This window comes from Saimiri boliviensis, chromosome 10, assembly GCF_048565385.1.
Source record: "Saimiri boliviensis isolate mSaiBol1 chromosome 10, mSaiBol1.pri, whole genome shotgun sequence".
NCBI lineage: Eukaryota > Metazoa > Chordata > Mammalia > Primates > Cebidae > Saimiri > Saimiri boliviensis.
In genome coordinates this window covers 48,884,221-48,904,980 of record NC_133458.1, presented here as the reverse complement: position 1 = coordinate 48,904,980, position 20,760 = coordinate 48,884,221, and the positions used below count along the sequence as shown (strand labels likewise).

The window sequence follows — 20,760 nt, the reverse complement described above, 5'->3', positions numbered from 1 at the left end:
TGCCATATTCTGATGCCATTATAAATCCAAAAGTTAGCTTAGAATGTTGCTTTGTTTTTTTAATAAACAGGACCTTATTATTCTTTTGTTCTGGTCTCTGGACACCATAGACAGAACGGTGTGATGAAAATTTACAGTGTGAAGATTTGGGTTCATTTCCTGGCTCTGCCCCTTCCCCTTTCCCAGCCACCATTTCCTCATTTGTAAAGTGAGGATAATAACACTTGTTCTCTGTTTTTGTTTTTGTTTTTGTTTTAAATGGGGTCTCTTTCTCTTTCCCAGGCTGGAGTGCATAGCTCACTGCAAGCTCTGGGTTCCAGGCTCAAGAGATCCCCCAACCTCAGCCTCCCCAGTAACTGGGACTACAGGTACTTGCCATCACACCCGGCTAATTTTTGTATTTTTAGTAGAGACAGGGTTGCACCATGTTGGCCAGGCTGGTAACTCCTGACCTCAAGTGATCCACCCACCTTGGCCTCCCAAATGTTGGGATTACAGGTGTGAGCCATGGCACCTGGCCTTACTCTCTTTTCTTCACAGTTTTGTGGGAGGTCAAATAATAAATGCAAATACTATTCACATATTGCAAAATGCAAAGTGCCTACTAGCTATTATTATAGGATCCCTCTGAAATCTGAATATACCCCTTGTGTTTCCTTTACTGTCTCAGTGAGCACTTTTCTTCAGCCAAATTATTTGTATTTAGTGTATGAGACTTTGCAAAATAACTTCTAAGGTGGCATGCTCATGAACAGCAGGTTAGCAATAATTAATAATCAATACCTTCTAGTTATAGTCTATTTGCAATCAACAGAACCTCAAAGTGCCTGCTCAATCATCACCCAGAAAAAAATACGGAGTGTAAAAAGCTCAAGTGCTTGCTACCTAATTTAGGTGTTAAACTAGTAACAATAGTAGTATAATTTGAACATTTATTATAAGTCAGGCACCTAAGCATGTTACATGTATTAACTCACTTAACCCTTAAAGGAAGCCTCCTAGATAGCTATTATTTTTAGCCTCATTTTTACAGCCAAGGACATTGAGGCACAGAGCTTTTGGTAATGTGCTCAAGCTCAAAATGTGAATCAGAATTAAATCTCAGGCACTCTGTCTCTAGTAAACTTGAGCTTACCTACTAGGTTATCCTGCCTCACTGCTGAAAGTAATAGTTAAAAATGTGACTACCTGCTACCACACCCCACACACTTTGTGGAGAGAGGTGCACTGACATTGAAAATATACTTACTAAGTAAGATTGGTGTTTAATGTGACTCAGTGATCTTAAGTTCATCTTTTACTTTCCAAACCCTCCTGACAAGATCTTGTTGGATTTTGCATGTGTTTATTTATTTATTTTTCTATTTGGTTTATGTCTCCCAAGAGATTCAAGTAAAGTGAAATTGCTTGAAAGTGGCAGACTGGTAGGAAACCCTAGAAATAGTCTCTAAATAGTCTTTCAGTTTCAGCCTAATTTTCACTTTAAAACTTTTAATATTAAAAGCGATGCTTGAAATTCATTAAGTGTAACACACGAAGATCTGGTGATAAAAATATTTTTTTTCTTTAAAGAAATAAAAAATACATATATTTGTCTTTAAAAGAATTTGGCTGCTTTAAAGTAAAAAAAAAAAACATACATATGAATGTTGATTTCTGGAATTCTCAAATACTTGTTAAGCATGGAGAGGGAGAGAAGTCTTTTTTTTTTTTTTAAACAAAACAAAACAAAACAGGAAAACAATCTTTCCTTGGTAAGTTGGAAGAAACTGAGACTGTAGTTAGAAGAAACAGCACAAAATGATCTTCCTTCTCAATCCACTGAGTGTAATGGAATACATTTTAAAGTTCTTGTACAAACCAGACTTCTCATCCTTTTGTGGTGGGAAAACTTGCTCTCTGCCCTTGTTTTGAATCTGATTGTGAGAAAGGACAGAGTGTGCTATCAGGGCCGCTCATGTGGCATGCCTGTGTTCCTTCAGTGTCTCTTTTGAACTTTCAGAACTTGCCTCCAGGAACTTCAAACAAAGCATTACATATTGTTTATAGTAATTTATGGACAAGGAAATCTGGTTTCGCTTCGTGTTTCTTTGTGAGAAGCGGTTTACTTTGCCTATTTTTCTTTATTTTATTATTTATATTTTTTGAAAAAAAAAAACAAGCGATGGGGGTCTTGCTGTGTTGCCCAGACTGGTCTTGAACTCCTGGGCTCAAGCAATCCTCCCACCTCAGCCTCCCAAAGTGCTGAGATTTCAGGCATAGGCCACTACACCTGGGCTTACTTTGCCTATTTTTATACTTTCACTACTTTGCTAACTTTTACTTTCATGTCAGTTTCTCCTGGTCTGAGTCCCTGCTTGTCTGGTTTGTGAGTTCTTCTTCAAGGAGAAACTTTCTGATATTAAGAACTGCATTCATTACAGGGAAACTGAAAAAAAGAAAAAAAAAAAAAGAAAAAAGAACTGCAGACCTTGCCTTTCTTTGTAGCTTCTTCCTAGAAGGAAAGCATTGAGCCTTCCTCAGGGATGTAGTGGGCAGGGAGGATTCTGATGAGGGTTACGGCAGGGTGACCTGCAGTTTGCATTGTACCTCTCCAGTCACTACTGCTAACTCTCTGCTTAGTGCATGGTGATGCCATCATCGAAGACATACTTACCCAGGTTCCATGGTCCCAACCACAGACACGTTAAACCTGGTTTGAAAGTCAAAGCCATAGGATACACCTGTCGCGATCACAGTCTGCAAAGTTGCAAATGGCCCAAGTTAGAAATGTGAGATGCAAGTTAACAGTCTTGCTTTGAAAAAAAATATATTGCCCAAACCCACTTCTGCATCTGTTTTTTTTTTTTTTTTTTTTTTTTTTTTTTTTTTTTGAGACGGAGTTTCACTCTTGTTACCCAGGCTGGAGAGCAATGGCATGATCTTGGCTCACCGCAACCTCTGCCTCCTGGGTTCAGGTAATTCTCCTGCCTCAGCCTCCTGAGTAGCTGGGATTACAGGCATGTACCACCATGCCCAGCTACTTTTTTGTATTTTTAGTAGAGACGGGGTTTCACCATGTTGACCAGGATGGTCTCGATCTCTCGACCTCGTGATCCACCCACCTCGGCCTCCCAAAGTGCTGGGATTACAGGCTTGAGCCACCGCGCCCGGCTTGCATCTGTTAAGTAAGAACTCCAGCCCAGGCTTTGTTACTTTTTAAGAAATTTGGAGGCAGTTCTATCTAACATGCCTCCAGGATTGAGAACCACAGCTTTAATTCAGATGGCTCTACCACCATATTTTGTCAGAGGTCTTGCTCTCTTGTCTTGTCACTCACCTTCTCACGTGGAAAAAAATAACTCAAAATCATAAGAGGAAGTTATTAAATTCTGAATGAAAAGAAAGTCATGCTAAATATCATGCCCAGAAACTGCAGAGATGCCCTCTGTCCCACTAAAGCCTCCTGAGCTACAGATGGTGAGGGACTTGCAACATAAAAACAGTAGAGTAACTATGACAGAGTCTGAAAATGATCCATTACCATAATGAATTCGATTGGAATAGGCACTGGAAGTTTGTCTTTGAAGTGCTGATTTAGTTCTTTAACAATGAATACAATCAAGAGGATAATCAGAGCTGTCACCAGGTCTGCAATATTAGTCTTCTCTATTTGTGTGAATATGGACTCTAGCACCTACAATTATAAAAACAAAAACCATCAAAGCCCTGTATTAATGCATAATTTGGACACAACACATCTCCAAGCAAATAAAAATAAACATGGGAGCAAAAGGACTGACAGAGACTGATAGCGATTTCCTGTTCTGCCCATGTTTAACTGTGAATGTGAAATTGTAGAAAGTAGCAATGGAGATACGAGAAGAGTAAGATAGCATAGTGTAGGCTGCACACTAGTTTAAGGATGCTTTTGCCATTTTTTACTGAGACTGTCTTTGGTTAGCGTCAAATTTTGTTGGATATTTTTCACATTTTTACAACTGGTCTCCTGCCCTTAGGTCTCTCTGGTCATCATTTTTTATTTCACAGCCATCAGTACTCTGTCCAGGGAGTAACTTCTGATCTTTGATAGTTTTGCTTTGCATGCTCAATTCCTGGCCTTTTACTTTTGGGTTTAGACCCCCCTCACATTTCTTAGCTGACTCTCTATGTCACTTTTGGGAAATAGTTTTCTGGCTAACTGTGCACTATGCATGGTCTTATTCCTTGAAGCTAGTTGGGTTCCATATTCATGTACCCAGAAAAGCTCAAGCAGGCCAAAACTGGATCCCAAATTGCTTCTAGAACACTCCACTTCTGGAATACCTCTGGATGGAGGTCAAAGAGTGTTGGTTCCAATGCGGAGCAAGCTCTGCCTCAACTCTCAAAGACTGTTGGGAGTTGTTAAAAATCAAACACATCTACCATCCAGCTAATGTCAACAACAAAAATTAAGTAACACTTCTCTTATATTTGACTCAAGTATTTCCCCCCCGCAAAAATCTGTTATGAAAAGCTTTACCATTTTGTCCCAAATTTTAAAACTAAGAACACTATCTGTTCTTTGCATCCTCTGGAGGAGAGGAGAACTGCTGTCCTATCTACATATCAGTAAATTTTCTTTTGTTTTCTAAACAGGATGCAAAAAAGACCCAAGAACTTCAATTATAAAGAATGAGACCTGTTTGCTCAGAAATAGGAAAACATCATAACTCAATTAGCAAAGTTCTTTTCAAAATAAGATTTTAGGAAACATTTTTAAACTTGGGACAAAAATGATAAAGCTTTTAAAACATAGATTTTTTTTTTGTGGGGGCGGAAAATACTCAGTCAAATCTAAGGAAAGTATTACTTAATTTGTTGTTAACATTAGCTAGATGGTAGACGTGGTTGGTTTTCAGTATTGTTCTCTTGCTTTTTCTTTTCTATTTTTGTGAGACTGAGTCTCGCTCTCTTGCCCAGGCTGGAGTACACTGGCACAATCAGAGCTCACTGTGCCTCTAACTCTCGGCTCAAGCGATCCTCTGCCTCAGCCTCCCAAGAAGCTGGGACTACAGACATGCACCACCATGCCTGGCTAATTATTTTATTTTTTGTAAAGGCGAGGTTTCACTTTATTACACAGGGTGGTCTTGAGCTCCTGGGCTCAAGCGATCCTCCTGCCTCAGGCTCCCAAAGTGCTGGCATTACAGGTATGAGCCATTATGCCTGGCTTTACTTTTTAAAATACAAATAAATTTTACAACCTTTAGTGAACCCCATTGCAGAGGCATTAAAGGAAAACTCTCCAAGAACACAGTAGTGAGTTTCGCATATTTCGGTATTTTTTAAGTGTAAGAAATACTTACTTTGAAAATTGAAAATGGATCAGTGTGTGATGGGACTTGCAGCTGAAGGATGAATTTGAGCTGGGAAACCAAAACATGAACAGCGGCAGCAGTAGTGAAGCCACTGATGAGGGACTCAGATAAGTATATCACTACAAATCCGATCCGCAGAATCCCCAGGGCCAGCTGGAAGGAGAACAAAAGCCTTTGTCAGCATAGATTAGGAGTACGCCTCAGCAAACGCAAAGATCTGCAACTGAAATAATATTATACAAAATGTAAAGGCTGAACTTGTATGTATATGCCTTGCAGAAGTAAATGTCCCTGCCTCCTGGGATACTACCCATCCAGGGCTCCTCCTCCTTCCCTTCCACTCCATCTACCAGGCAGGACATTACATGGTATTCACATAGGATATAAGTCTAGTTTGCCCTGAAGAAGTAACACGCTTATTCACCCACCCTTATCTTTAAGTGTGGTGTCTTTGATAGGCCTTTTCTAGCAGAATCTGACCTAGCATCAGCCCTCATAAATTTGCTGATGTAATTTTAAGTTATACTTTCTAGCTGCTGGAGCATGCATGAGTGAGTGTCTATTCATATTTCCTTAACGTTGCTCAACTTGCTTAAGAAATACATAATTGCATATTGGACATCAGATGTGCTTCATTCTAGCTGGGGAAAAGGATGGTTAATTCCCCCTTAAAGCATCATTGTTTTTTTTTGTTTTGTTTTTTTTGAGACGGAGTTTCGCTTTTGTTACCCAGGCTGGAGTGCAATGGCGCGATCTCGGCTCACCCGCAACCTCTGCCTCCTGGGTTCAGGCAATTCTCCTGCCTCAGCCTCCTGAGTAGCTGGGATCACAGGCACGCGCCACCATGCCCAGCTAATTTTTTGTGTTTTTAGTAGAGATGGGGTTTCACCATGTTGACCAAGATGGTCTTGATCTCTTGACCTCGTGATCCACCGGCCTCGGCCTCCCAAAGTGCTGGGATTACAGGCTTGAGCCACCGCACCGGGCCAGCATCATTGTTTTGTAATAAAATGAATTGGGTGGATTCTCCTTCCCTTGGATACTTGACGTGTCTTTCTGCTCATATTTCCAGAATGCAGCCAGAGCTGTGGCTGCACAAAGCCTAGTGGGTTCCATTTCTATGCTAGATTCAGAAATGTATTAGAAAAACCTAATCAAATTGTCAATAAGACACATGCTTATGTCCTTGCAGAAACTGGCTTTTTCTTTCCTTAAGAAATGGCCTTAATCAGTAATATCATTAACCATAAACTTAGGCAACATCTCAAAAAGTCCATGACATTTTCCTTATTCAGCAGGGGTGTCAGCATGCGGCTTGGGAGTGAGGCGTTAGGCCCCATCATAATCCTCTTCAGTTTTCCCCAGAATTGACATGAACAGTTCCAGGCCCCTGTCCCTTCCAACTAGATTATAGTTGCTGAAGAGTTAAAGAAAAAATTCCAAAGCCACCAGTATGACGATGTCTTGCATACTGTTATGCTCCTTGACTCCATGAATTCCCAGATACACGTTGAAGCATTGCACTTGTCACTGCTTGTGCCTCTCCATTCCCCTTCCTCCTTCTGTCTAGACCCCCATTCATTCATTTTTGTACCATTGACCCACTCCTCTCCCTCTGGCTGTGGCGAGTGACCCTTCTTACATTATTTCCTCTGGGCCATGAGGGAGGAACACAAACCAAAGGGAAGACAGGGAACGGTGGCAGGGGGGAGAAAAAACAGAGAGATGTGTACCAGTCGAGGCAAACAGATTGAGGTGGGCAAGTTACTTGAGAAGGTGCTCACCTGGATGATTCCAGAAAACAGTGAGACTGTTGCCGCCACCACCACCTTTCTGTCATTCAGTGATGAACCATTGAGCTCATTACTCACTGAGCTGTTAAACGATTCCGGAGTAGTTATACTGGTATCTGGGACCATTCTTGAAACTGCTACTCCCACCATCATACTCAGAATTGGAAATGGACCTAATGAAAAGTGGGTGAATCATGGTCAGTATACACCTCCCTAAAGCATATTGTCTTTCAACCACAGAATTAGAGCGTGTAAAGTGACTGCCATCTGTGACCCTGCCTTCCTTCTCAAACCTGGTCCTAATTCTCACAGGAGACCATGACTCTTCTCCTGGATTATGTGCAATTTGGAATTGACACAATGTATGGCCAATAAAATTCATAAAGAAAAACAATGTGAGCATTAATGAGCTCAGTAACTGACTTACCCGCAGATATGTGTTTGGAAGTGCCAAAGAAAAGGTAGATTATGGGTGGGAAAAAGGCTGCATACAACCCATAGCCTGGGGGGATGGTGACCAGCAGAGCAAATGCTAAACCTGTAAATACACAAGCAGCAGGGTCCTTATTTTGTGCAAGAGGAATCAAAGACATTCTCATTTCATTCCTAAGGTATTTAGGATTGGACCCTAAAAATAAGTTTCCTCATTAATTCAAAATGTATTAAAGATGTAAACATAAGAACTAAAACTATAAAACTCTTAGAAGAAAGCATAGGTATAAATCTTCGTGACCTTGGATTTGTCAATGGTTTCTTAGAAATGACACCTGTGGCATAAACCAGTGGTCCCTAACCTTTTTGTCACCAAGGCTGGTTTTGTGGAAGATAATTTTTCCACTCACCAGGGAAGGGGAGATGTTTTGGGAACGATTCAAGTGTATTACATTTTTTGTGTACTTTATTTCTATTATTATTACATTGGAATATATAATGAAATAATTATACAACTCACCATAATGTAGAATCAGTGGGAGCCCTGAGCATGTTTTCCTGCAACTAGATGGTCCCAACTGGAGGTGATGGGAGACAGTGTCACATCATCAGGCATTAGATTCTCATAAGGAGCGCGCAGCCTAGATCCCTTGCATGCACAGTTCACGACAGGGTTTGCACTCCTATGAGAATCGAATGTTGCCCCTGATCTGACAGGAGGTGGAGCTCAGGTGGTAATGAGAGCAATGGGGAGTGACTGTAAATACAGATGAAGCTTCACTTGCTCACCCGCCACTCACCACCTGCTGTATGGCCCAGTTCCTAACAGGCCACGGACCTGTACTGGTCCATGGCCTGGGGACCGGAGACCCCTGGCATAAGCAACCAATGAAAAAACAGATACATTGGACTTTTACAATTAAAAAATGTGTACTTCAAAGGATACTATCAAGAAAGTTAACCAATAATTCAAAGAATGAAAAAGTTATTTGCAAATCGTATATACCAGACAAGGGTCTGGCATCCAGAATATATAAACAACCCTTGCAAGTCCACAACAAAAAGACAAATAACCCAATTTAAAAATGAGTAAAAAAATTTGAATAAACATTTTTCAAAAGATACACAAATCCAATAAGCACATGAAAAAAATACTCAGTATTGTCAGTCATTAGAGAAATACAAATGAAAACCACAATGAGATACTACTTCACACTCACTGGGATAGCTAAAAGAAAAAAGATGGACAATAACAAGTGCTGATGATATGGAGAAATTTGAACCCTCATAGACTGCTAGTGGAAATGTAAAATGGTGTAGCCACTTTAGAAAATAAGTTAGCAGTTCCACAAATGATTAAATATAGTTACCATATGATCCAGCAATTACATTCCTAGTGATATACCCAAGAAAACTGAATCATGTTCACACAAAAATTTGTACACAAATGTCCAAGCTAGCATTACTCATAACTCGTAATAACCCCCAAGTGGAAACAACTCAAATGTTCATCAGCTGATGAGTGGATTATGTATGACATGTCAATACAACAGAATACTTATTTGTCCATAAAATGGAATGAAGTACCAATACATGCTACAATATGGATCAACCTTGAAAACATTACAGTGAGTGAAAGGAACCAGATACAAAGTGCCATGTATTGCATGGTTTCATTCATATGAAATATCCAGAATAGGCAAATTCATGAGAAAGGGTAGAGAAGGGGATGTGAAGTTAATGGGTAAGGGGGTTTTAGGGGGTGATGGTGGTGAAAATGTTCTGGAATTAGTGGTGACAGATGCACAACCTAGTGAATATAAGGAAAGTCCCTGAGTTGTACACGTTCAAAGGATAAATTTTATGGGATATGAATTATATTGAAAACAAGAGTTACCTTGTAGTACGGACACTATCCCTGTGCTGATACCAGAAACGATGTCACTGAGTAACCATTCCTTAAACCGGTATGCTGGCAACCAAGATGCTATGGGGAGCAAAGAGAGGACAATTCTCTTGGCCTTTCGTGTAGAACAGCTGAAAACATGGAAAGCCACGGGTCAGTCAATTAATATCAAATTTTAAATTTAGTACCTAACTGTAGGTGGGAAATTGGTAAAGACAGTAATATGCTAAAGATTAAACTACTCATTTCACTCCCAGTAATATTCTTTACCCATAGTCAGCTGCCCTCTGGTCACCAACAAAGGATTTTTTTAAATGCCTGCTTTTCTTTAATCATAATAGAGCTTATTTGTCATCCTCAGCTTGAATCATGCAATATTTCAAATGAGAATTTGCCTCTGTCCCCATCTGTTAGTTGTCTAATCAGAAAGACTGTTGATAAGCTGAGGTGGGGTTCATTTTAAACACTACCCTTCCAACTCTGGGAGGGAGTAGGAGGTTTGGAAATCAAAGACGAAAGGACTGTAGGCTGTGGACTAGAGCCAGAAAGGAGAGTTGGAAAGTTAGAAAATTTAGGTGAAAGTACTTCAAAAATACATCCCTAATGCCAATATCTTAAAAAAATAGCTTACCTACAACACACTTTGAGGTGATCCAGAAATGTCTTATGATGTCTGTCTCTCTTTTTATGTTCTTCCTCAAAAGCATTTGTAGAATACACTGGTCTGGCCACAATATACTGATTCCCAAAGGGTTCAATCATTTTGATTTTTCTGTTGGCTGTGGCAAGTTGAAGACCTTTGGAAATATGTAGTGAACACTTCTTCTTGCCTTTAGCAGTTTAAAATGCCTGAAACCAAACAGAGCTTGCTTCTTAAATAACTCAGAGATAATGTGATGCAATTTACAGATGAGTGAGCTCTGAACTAAATGTTACCACCTTTTAAGATCAAAAAAGGCAGGATTAAGGGACCTAGATTGTGTTTTGTGACAGCGATATTTTATTCCAGTGAACTGGACATGGCTTTTTAACGTAGGTAAACAAGAGCTTTTATTTTATTTTTCAATCTGCCAAAAAGTAACAAAATTGACTGAATTTATGAATCACTGAGTCAATTTTTTTACTTGCAAAGCGAGATCCTCTCATCTCTTTTTCCCAGAAATGTTTCCAAAGTTAAGGTATTGGAGTGTTCAGACAGATTAGATTTAAAATATATTTATTACCCCTAACTCTAGTTCAGGCTGTTCCAATTTACCCATCAGAATTTTTAAATTTGATTTTTTTACCTTGTAAAATTGAAAATTTGTGAAATTCAAAGGTATTATCTATTTCAAGTTATTTCCTTATTGTTTCTGGGAGTTAGAGTTTTACAATTTATAGTTAAGGAAACTATGGAACAAACTAAATATTATTTGGTTACTTCATTCATGAGCGAGAAGGTCTTTTTAAAGGAATGATCCTGGGCAAGTTACTTAACCTCACTGAGCCTTGCCTGCATAATGGGGATAAAGATATTTAAGTTTCTGGTGACTATGAAGATTAAATAAGGTTTCCAAAGCATCTAGCATACATCTAACACACTATAGGCATTCACTAAAGGGTAGATATTATTTTAATTATTAGCATTTTCTACACAAGATGTTTAAGTTTTTTATTTTTATCTCAATCCTGTTTCTATTATACTTAAAAATCAATTTTACAAAATTTTAAAATGCACATTACCAAGTTAGTCTTCACAATTTTTAAGGCAGTTACTCTTATTATTTTAGTATTATTATTTTCTTCTTACAACTGAGAAGATAATCACACACACCCTGAACCCACACTAAAATAGAAATACTTTTTCTTGGGACATACAGCTTGTAAAATAGTAAAAATGGTACCTGCATTTTCAGACTTCTTTGCTATGTTTTCTATGTCATGTAGCTTCTCTATTATTCAATATAAACATTATTGAAGAATATCCCAAGTAACTTCTAGCATTTTTCCCTCTAATCTTGGTTCTGTATTACTACTCATAATGCCCAAGTTTTGTTCCTTGCTGAGTGTATGATTGACTATATTGCTTGCTGAGAGTGACAGCAAGGAAAACCGAGCCAGCCCCCCAAGTGGAAAACTGCTCAGGGTGTTCTAAAGTAGTAAACAGTGTTTGTATATCACACACCAGTTAAACTAGTTCTTTAAGCACAGGATATGTGACCCTGCCCCCAGTGGCTCCCTAGTGGAGAATGCTTTCTAGTTCGTCTTTGATCAGTGGTAAGCAGGTACCAGGTGTTTGCCTAGTTTATTTTTATGACAAAACCCAGAATATGGTTGTTAATAATAATCACCTGTTCAGAGAGAATAAATACATGGGTCAGAGTCCGCTTGAGATGCTCAGCTCTGAAGGCTGTTAGCCCCCTGATGTTTCACTTTGCTGTTCTCTGTTTCTTAATTCCTTCAGCGCTGCCTGCGTGGGGGTCTCCACAACTGAGCTGGTCTTGGTAGTTCCTCAACTTCAATCACAGTGATTAATAGAATTATCTCACACTAAATTGTATCTTGTTAGACCACGGCCATATATACCTTATGGGATTTTAGGCATGTTTGCACTGCTCAAGGTATAACCAGGAATCAGATGCTGGCCTCTACTGCTGGCCCCACTTGACTTCTCTTTCATCACTGATTTTTCTTTCCCACCCTATTTCCTAGCCTCCTCTAAAGTCCTCTGTGCTGACTTCTGACCACAATGTACTGCACCCCAAATCTCTGGCTTGACCTTCAGAATTTGAGTTTCTTTGAGCTCAGTTATGACTCCTTTATTATTATTATTATTATTATTAGAAACAGGATTTCACTGTCGCTTGGGGTAGAGTGTAATGGTGCAATCATAGCTCACTGTGGCCTCTTAACTCCTAGGCTCAAGCAGTCCTCCTGTCTTCTGAGTAGCTGGGACTACAGGCGTGGTCCACCATGCCTGGCTAATTTTTAAAATATTTTAGTAGAGATGGGTATCCTCCATATGTTGCCCAGGCTGGCCTCAAACTCCTGGGCTTAAGCAATTCTTCTGCCTCAGCCTCCCAAGTAGCTGATTGGTGCACCACCAGGGCTTCGGTTATGACATTTAGATCCTCCTTCGCTATGCTTTCTGGGCCTCTCCTCCCCTGTCACTCCCAAGTGCTTGTTTTCTCTTTAGTTTCTATCCCCTCTTCCATCTCTCCACCCACACTTCAGAGGTCAAATCCCACGAACTAAATAGAACTTCCCATTGTCAGAAGAACTTGCTCACAAAGTGGAGGTGACTCGTGCATTGTGGTACATAGTATAGATTTTTGTCTTTTTTTGCTGATTACCAGCAACATGGTTGGAGCATTAATAATTAAGATCTAATCTATGGTGTATCACTTATGACATCTTGGATTTCTCACAAAGGTATCTGCAGTATCTTACAAGAGTGGCTTTAACCCTGTCAAGGATCCAACCTAGCCAACCTTAGGATGAAGAAGACTTCAGCACTGTGTTTTTGTACTTCTGTCAGATGGTGCTATGAAAGGTGGAAAGAAAGAAAGATTCTACTCTTTGCTTGCTTTACTCATGCTTTCCTCAAGGAGTTCACGGAAAGTTGTTAGTCATCTTCACTAAAAAAGATCTCGAAGGTACTTATATTCTTCTGGCTGTTGTATGTTTTCTCTCTGCTAAGTTACAGGTTTTTTTTTGTTTGTTTGCTGATCAAAGTGATGGGAGAAATATAACTTCATTTCTGATCAGCTTCTTCTCTGAGGATGGCTATGGCTGGCTCTTTAATGGGCTTTCTTATACCTCCAGCTGGATCAGGAGCCTGAACTCTGGCTGCCCTGCCATTAAAAGCCTCCTCCTCACACTCCAGCACTGCCTGCAAGGCGACTGCTCAGGGAAGGAATCAGGGAAGCTTAAGAAATCTTTCTGGATGGGTGTGGTGGCTCAAGCCTGTAATCCCAGCACTTTGGGAGGCCAAGGTGGGTGGATCACTTGAGGTCAGGAGTTTGAGACCAGCCTGACCAACATAGTGAAACCCCATCTCTACGAAAAATAAAAAAAATTAGCCAGGCGTGGTAGCGGGCACCTGTATTCCCAGCTACTCAGGAGGCTGAGACAGGAGAATTACTTGAACCTGGGAGGCGGAGGTTGCAGTGAGCTGAGATTGCGCCACACACTCCAGCCTAGGCGACAGAGCAAGATTCCATCTCAAAAAAAGAAAAAACAAGAAAAAAGAGAAATATTTCCAGACTTGAGGGCCACATTCCAGCCTTTCTTTTTTCCCCTTGTACCTATCCCCACTTCCAAAAACTATACGACATGTAACATACAATGTTGACCTCTGAACCAACTACCCCAATGGAGCCTCTGCTGAAGAGATGTCCCAGATAGTCATAAATTAATGTCATTCTCCATGTCATCATTTCTGAGATTCTTGAGCATAACCTACTTTAATTAGGAATTCAAAAGAGATTTTCTTAACTTTTTTTTTCACCAGAACAAGTTACATTTGCACCAGAAATTTTTGGAAAACACTTTTTTCTGGTTCCTGGAATTACAATTCTCATTTCAAATATTACACCTATATTGATGTAAGTCTTTTCATATTCTATTTTTCATGGATCTCTGGGTTTCTTAGGGTGTCAGTGGATTTGGGGGGATTGAAATTCATTCTCAGGGTCCCTTTCTCTTAGAACTTCAAGCCTTATTTGTTTATATTTCCACTTTTATTTGCTTCCCTTTAATGTGCTTTTTATGATTTTTTTGACCTTTATGATATATATATATCATATATACATATATCATATATATATCATTATATATATATGTATATTACATACACAGACACACACATAGACATTCATTTACCTACATACCTTAGTGCTGTGACTTAGTCATACATATTGTTGTTCTCTGCTTTTTATTTTTTGAGCAGAAAGTTAATCCTGGGATTAATTTCTGAAGTTCAATTTCTCAATTTAACGATTCCCTTTTATTAACAACTTTTTGACATTTCTAGGGATTGTCATGTACGTACCTCCCCACCCCTCCAAATTCTACCCATTTTCAACCTGCAGCCTGGCCTCCAGTTATGGGAACCTCCACTCTGCCTGCCCCACTCTTCTGACAAGTGTCCTGTGACCCTGACCTTTGCACTCAGTGTTTATCTATTCTGTGTTTTAGTCTTTCAGAGGTCTGCCCTTTTGGCTGGGAAACAACTAATTTGAACCGAGATGCTGATAAGCAATGCTAGGATTTGTCTTCAGTTAGTGGTCATTTGAAGCCAGCAGATGAGCAAGGGTGCAGAACACTTCCCAGCCTCTCTGCAATCACATTAGATGCCTCCACTCCTGGACAAGGCAGCTCTCAGTAGCATCATCCCTCCATAGCTGTTCAAGCTGAGGAAGGCTTTCATAGAGACATCACTGAAAATGCCATACTGTGCCTGAAATCTGCTGAAAACACGACTCACCTCAGGAATCTCAAAATATTCCTGAGCCAGTCAGTGGAAAACCACAGGTAAACCAGGCCTATTTCATGAATTAGTCCTTGGACAATGGGAAATACAGCAGTGTCCTGATAACTGTATCTGGGGAAATGGCTGAGAGACGGAAGAACAAACAAAATAATTGCTCCAGTGAGCACTTTGAGAGGGATCTTCATCAGCAGCCAGAGAGGAATCAGAAATCAAGCACACAACAAGCTTCACATTCTGGTTAGTGCGAGGCTGGATGGAAGCAGGGAAATGATGGCATCAGAATGAGAGGGGGCCAGAGTGGTGTTTGGAGGAGAGGGGTCTCAGCACTGAGGTTGGTAAAGAGAGCTCAGAAGGGGTTGGAGGCTGGGGTGGGAAATAATTGTTACTATATTTTCCATCACTTCTATTACCACATTGTCCAGGACGCTGAAAAAGGAAGTCAAATCCAGTTTAATTGGGAGGTACATCAGAAAAGAGTGAGACTTGGCCAGGCGCAGTAGCTCATGCCTGTAATCCCAGCACTCTGGCAGATCATGAGGTCAGGAGTTCAAGACCAGCCTGACCAACATGGTGAAACTCTTTCTCTACTAAAAATATAAAAATTAGCCACCTGTAATCCCAGCTACTCAGGAGGCTAAGGCAGGAGAATCACTTAAACTCGTGAGGTGGAGGTTGCAGTGAACCGAGATCACACCATTGCACTCCAGCCTGAGTGACAGAGTGAGACTATCTCGATCAAAAAAAAAAAAAAAAAAAAAAGATTTAAAAAGAAAGAAAGAAAAGAGTGAGACTTTGGCAACTAAGCAGATTATGTTTCAAATCCTTGCCTCACCATATTTTAACTATGTTTGCTATAAGCCAGTGATGCAAGCCTTCAATCTTCCCTTTTTTTTTTTTTTTTTTGAGATGAAATCTTGCTCTGTCACCCAGGCTGGATGCTGCAGTGCAGTGGTGCAATCTTGGCTCACAGCACCCTCCACCTCCCAGGTTCAAGTGATTCTCCTGCGTTAGCCTCCTAGTAGCTGGGACTACAGCCACCCATCATCACGCCTGGCTAATTTTTTGTATTTTTGGTAGAGACATGGTTTTCCCATGTTGGCCAGGCTGGTCTCCAACTCCTGGCCTCAAGTGATCCACCTGCCTTGGCCTCTCAAAATGCTGGGATTACAGGCGTAAGCCACCGCATCCAGCCCAAGCCTTCAATTTTCTAATGGCAAAAGGAGGAGGCCATTATTTTCCTTCTAGGGCTGATCTCAAAACTGAAAGTAGAGTATACGAAGGGAGACTTCTTAGCCTTAAGTTCATAGGTAACAGTCTCAGGAGTGAGCTTAATATTGACTAGACTGAATCTACAACCGGTCCACATGACAAAAGTCAGCTGGAACCCGTTGGAAAATGTTAGTGCTGCCAACTTTTCTATGACTTTATGTTTACCCTGAGCTTATCTTTAGAAGTAGCAGTTTTCCATTCTTATCCCAGTTTATTTTAACCTAGTTTTAAAATTATCTATCTGAGCTTCCTAGAATGGCATACAAGGCCCTTCTTGTTTTGGCTCTGGTCTATCTTGCAAGATTCTTCATTTCTCCTTCACAATTGCAGCAGGTTCCTAACACACTGTGATATTTAACAGCTCTGTGTCTTTGTACACATGATTTCCTTTGTCTGTGTTCTTCTCCTCCAACACCTGGTAGATTTCAATTCATTCTTAAAAATACTCATCACAGCTGGGCGCAGTGGCTCATGCCTGTAATCCTGGCACGTTGGGAGGCTGAGATGGGAGGATTGTTTGAGACCAGGAGTTCAAGACCAGCCTGGCCAACATAAAGAGACCCTGTCTCTAAAAAACAACTCAGCTGACCATTAATTCGTTTCTTCATTCCTTCAACAAACATGTATCAACCTATTGTTTGTAATGAATTCAGTGTCTAACACAGTTGTAGAAGACAAGAAAATGATGGTAAGGCTTCATGGTATTCCTAGATAGAGGTGAGCATTTCCTTCTTTTAAGTACCTTGTGTGTGTGTGTATATATATATATATATATATATATATATATATATATATATTCCATGTCATACAGTATGGTCATTATTTATGTTTCTCTCCCCTTTAAGACTGAGTTTCCCAAGGGCAAGGCCTAAATCTTAACCATTTTTTCCCCTTTTGCATAAGTCCTATGACATTGTAAATATAAAAGAAAGTTTGTTGAAATAAACTGAACTATGAGCAAAAGATACGTAAATGACATAGACCTAACTCTAAAGTTTACATACACAGGAGAAGTGTCCAAAAATAATTGGTGCAGATAATCATTGGAAGAATGGATGTGAATGTGGGTTAAAGTTAGGAAGGTTTTGTGAAGGAAATGTAAGTCTTGGGTTAGACTTTAAAAGAATAGGTTTGGCAGGGCTGATGACAAAGTGGGAAATAAGCAAATCATGTCAGAAGATACTGAGGGAGAAGGTTTTGTTGGCTCATAGGCTAAACCATTAGAGAAATGCTGAGATGCACCATAGCAAGGGGTTTCGCACCCAGTAGGCTCGCAGAAGGTGAAAGAGAATCCGTAGCCATTTCTAAATGGCTGTGAGATTTTCCGAGCACTTCTACTTTTCTTCCTTGAGTGTTACTGTGTGATGGAGGCAGAGGAGATAGGCTGTGTTATCGCCATTTTACAGATGAAGAAATGGAGATGAGAGAAGATAAATGATTTTCCCAACTTTTCAGAGCCAGGATAAGAAACTACATCTTGTGAATAACAGACTCTCTCCACTACATGTTCTCTGCTACATATTGAAGGTTGGGAGTTTGAGACCAGCCTAGCCAACATGGTGAAACCACATCTCTACTAAAAATACTAACAGACCAGGTGCAGTGGCTTATGCCTGTAATCCCAGCACTTTGAGAGGCCGAGGCGGGTGGATCACCTGAGGTTGGGAGTGCAAGACCAGCCTGACCAACATGGTGACACCTCGTGTCTAATAAAAATACAAAAATAAGCTGGGCATAGTGGCGGGCACCTGTAATCCCAGCTACTTGGGAGGCTGAGGCAAGAGAATTGCTTGAACCTGAGAGGCAGAGGTTGCAGTGAGCTGAGATTGTGCCATTGCACTCCAGCCTGGTTGACAGAGAGAAACTCCGTCTAAAAAACAAAACAAACAAGCAAACAAACACAAATACAAACAAAATTAGCCAGGCACAGTGGAGCGTGCCTGTAGTATCAGCTACTTGGGAGGCTAAGGCAGGAGAATCGCTTGAACCTGGGAGGCAGAGGTTACAGTGAGCGGAGAACCTGCCACTGAGCTCCGGCCTGGGTGACAGAGCGAGAATCCACCTCAGAAAAAAAGAATGACCTTTATGCAGCCAATTTCATGACACTGTTTTTCAAAATGACCAGCTTACTTCAGAAAAGAGAATTATTTAGTCCAATGATTTAATAAATTGTTCCTCACTTACATATATAAAGAAAGTTGTATAATCTTTTCCTGACATTTTACAGAATAGAACAGATTTTATCTTGGTAGAGTTAGTAATGTATGGACTAAGTACCCATACATTACTAAGTGTATTATATTATGTTTATTATATTTTCCTACCTGTGGCATAGGGCACTCTGCTTCTTTCCGGTGACCATTTTTTCCTCATCTCTTTTCTTGCCATTCTCTATCCTTCTTACTCCCATTGCCTTTTCTCCTCTTCCCTTTGCCTTAGTCCAAGTCCAAGTCCTAGAAAGTCCTGGACGGATAAATCTGTCCTGGCAGATAAATCTCTCACTTCTAGACTAGATGCCCCCCACCGTCTTTTTCTTTAGAAGACAAGGTCTTGCCATGTTGCCTAGGCTGACCTCAAACTCTTGGCCTAAGCTATCTTCCCACCTTAGCCTCTTGAGTAGCTAAGACTATAGGTACACGCCCCTATGCCTGGCTAGGACTAGATGGCCTTTCTGAATCTGTTCTACTAGGTGATTCTGTCTCCTGGAGAGACCCTTTACTTAAAGCTTCCTTTTTTTTTTTTTTTTTTTGCCAGCCCTCAGAGCAGGTGATCTATCTATTAAGTCAGATTTGGGTGAAAAATTAAAAGAATTATCTGAATAATTAAAGCAAGAACACTAACATCTTTGAAAAGGCTGTCTAAGACTTAATGATGCCTACAACCATTAACTTGTGATGCTCCAGACATACGTGCATAGCTTATTAGTGAATTCATTCAAAATATTCACACTCATGGAAAAAACTCAAGAACATAATAATAACTTCTAAATTGGCTTGGATTAGAAAAAAATACCATTTTCAAGGAACAGAAAACCAGTTTGAATATAACAATAATAAATTTGGTTCCTACCTGACACATACTCAGTGAGAAGCTTCAGCAACAGTGGTACATTTTCAAGACAAAGCTCTAAGTTCTGGTTCTAAGAGGCAGCGTCCATCCCCTCAGGTCTACAGGCTCCACATGCATCCATATGCATACGGATGTCTATATATAGAATATGTGACAGTGGGCAAATTACCTTTCTGTCAGCTTTAATAATTAACTTTCATTAACTTTTACAACAATGAAAAGATTGCAATGTGATCTTGACCTTTGAGACTTTGATCAGCAGAAGTGATGATGAAAATTGCTTCCTCAAGTTCCTTGTGAGATTAACCCACCCACTGCACTTGTGCGTATCTGAATTTCATTGGTTTGCAGAGATTTGCGCAGAAGATGTGCACGTGGACTTAAAAATCTTCTCAAGGGTTATCTCCCTGACATTTTACCAACCAGTTTAGATGAGAGTTAAGTGGTGTTGTTTTTAGCTGGATGACTCCATGGAATGTCTCATGGGCTGCAAAAGAGTGGTGTATAGGTTAACTCCTGGTATGGTAAAGACCTTTATAAGGACAGTCACCCAACTCCTGACCACAGGCCTTATATGCATTCCAATGCTGCCCCCACCACAGCTCTTCCTAAGAGCAATAAACCTTATGTTGCTAAACACAATGAATACTTTCAACTGTCATCTTACTTAAAAGCATTTGGTCCTGCTGACTACTCTTTCATGAACTCCTCTTCTTATTTTAAAAATTAATTAAATAATTAATTAATTTTAGAGATGAGGTATTGCTGTGGTCCCAGGCTCCTCTCAAACTCCTGGCCTGAAGTGATTCTCCTGCTTTAACCTCCAGAATAGCCGGGATCACAGGCCTCAGCCATCATGCCAGGCTAAAATCTTCTTTTCTTAAAATGCTGAAACAATTTTTTAACACACTTGTTTTTCACCTCATCCTTTTGCCAATTTCTCCTCTAACTCTTTGGCATTTTCTAAAATTCTCTTATGAACTTGCTTCTCTCTTGCTACCCTCTCACCCTATATAAGAATTCCATGGCTCCCAGCAATATTCAGATTTCTAAACCCAGCCCTCTAGGGTCCACATATTTAATTGTCTACTCCACATCTTTGCTTGGATGCCTCGTAGGCATCTCAAACACAACACATCCTGAGATTAAAACGTCTTGGTCTTTCCTCCTAAATCTGCTCCACCTCTGGTCTTCCCCATTTCAGTAAAGAATATTCCTCTTTACTCACATCAGAGAGCTGGGACCCACCTTTGACACTTCCTCTTGCAAACCTTTCCCCACCCGCAGCCAATCCATCCCTAAGTCCTATTGAGCATGCTTCCGAAATACATCCCAAAGCCATCGCTTTTCTTCATCTTCACTCGTATCTTGCTGCACTTCTTGTTTCCTCTCGCAGCCTTCCCAGTCTCTTTACCACTCATTAATCAGAATGATCTTTTCACGCTAGTCCTGTTTGTGGGGCTGATGATTACACGGAGG

The 20,760-nt window shown here is 40.3% G+C and overlaps 1 protein-coding gene across 2 annotated transcripts in view; it reads right to left on the bottom strand.

Annotated features, from left to right (window-relative positions):
* SLC26A3 (solute carrier family 26 member 3) overlaps positions 1–19,407 on the bottom strand; it is a 41,495-nt gene extending 22,088 nt beyond the window's left edge. Inside the window, exons 1-8 of one of the 2 annotated variants that reach the window (XM_003921095.4) lie at positions 19,282–19,407; positions 10,102–10,319; positions 9,462–9,601; positions 7,560–7,670; positions 7,124–7,305; positions 5,328–5,492; positions 3,524–3,676; positions 2,657–2,739 (exon numbers count right to left, since the gene is read on the bottom strand). In XM_003921095.4, coding sequence (XP_003921144.2) covers positions 2,657–2,739; positions 3,524–3,676; positions 5,328–5,492; positions 7,124–7,305; positions 7,560–7,670; positions 9,462–9,601; positions 10,102–10,232 — 965 coding nt within the window. In that variant the 5' untranslated portion in view covers positions 10,233–10,319; positions 19,282–19,407. The remainder of the gene's footprint in view (positions 1–2,656; positions 2,740–3,523; positions 3,677–5,327; positions 5,493–7,123; positions 7,306–7,559; positions 7,671–9,461; positions 9,602–10,101; positions 10,320–19,281) is intronic. The other variant, XM_074379240.1, reaches the window with a different exon arrangement.
* Between the last annotated feature and the right edge of the window lie 1,353 nt (positions 19,408–20,760).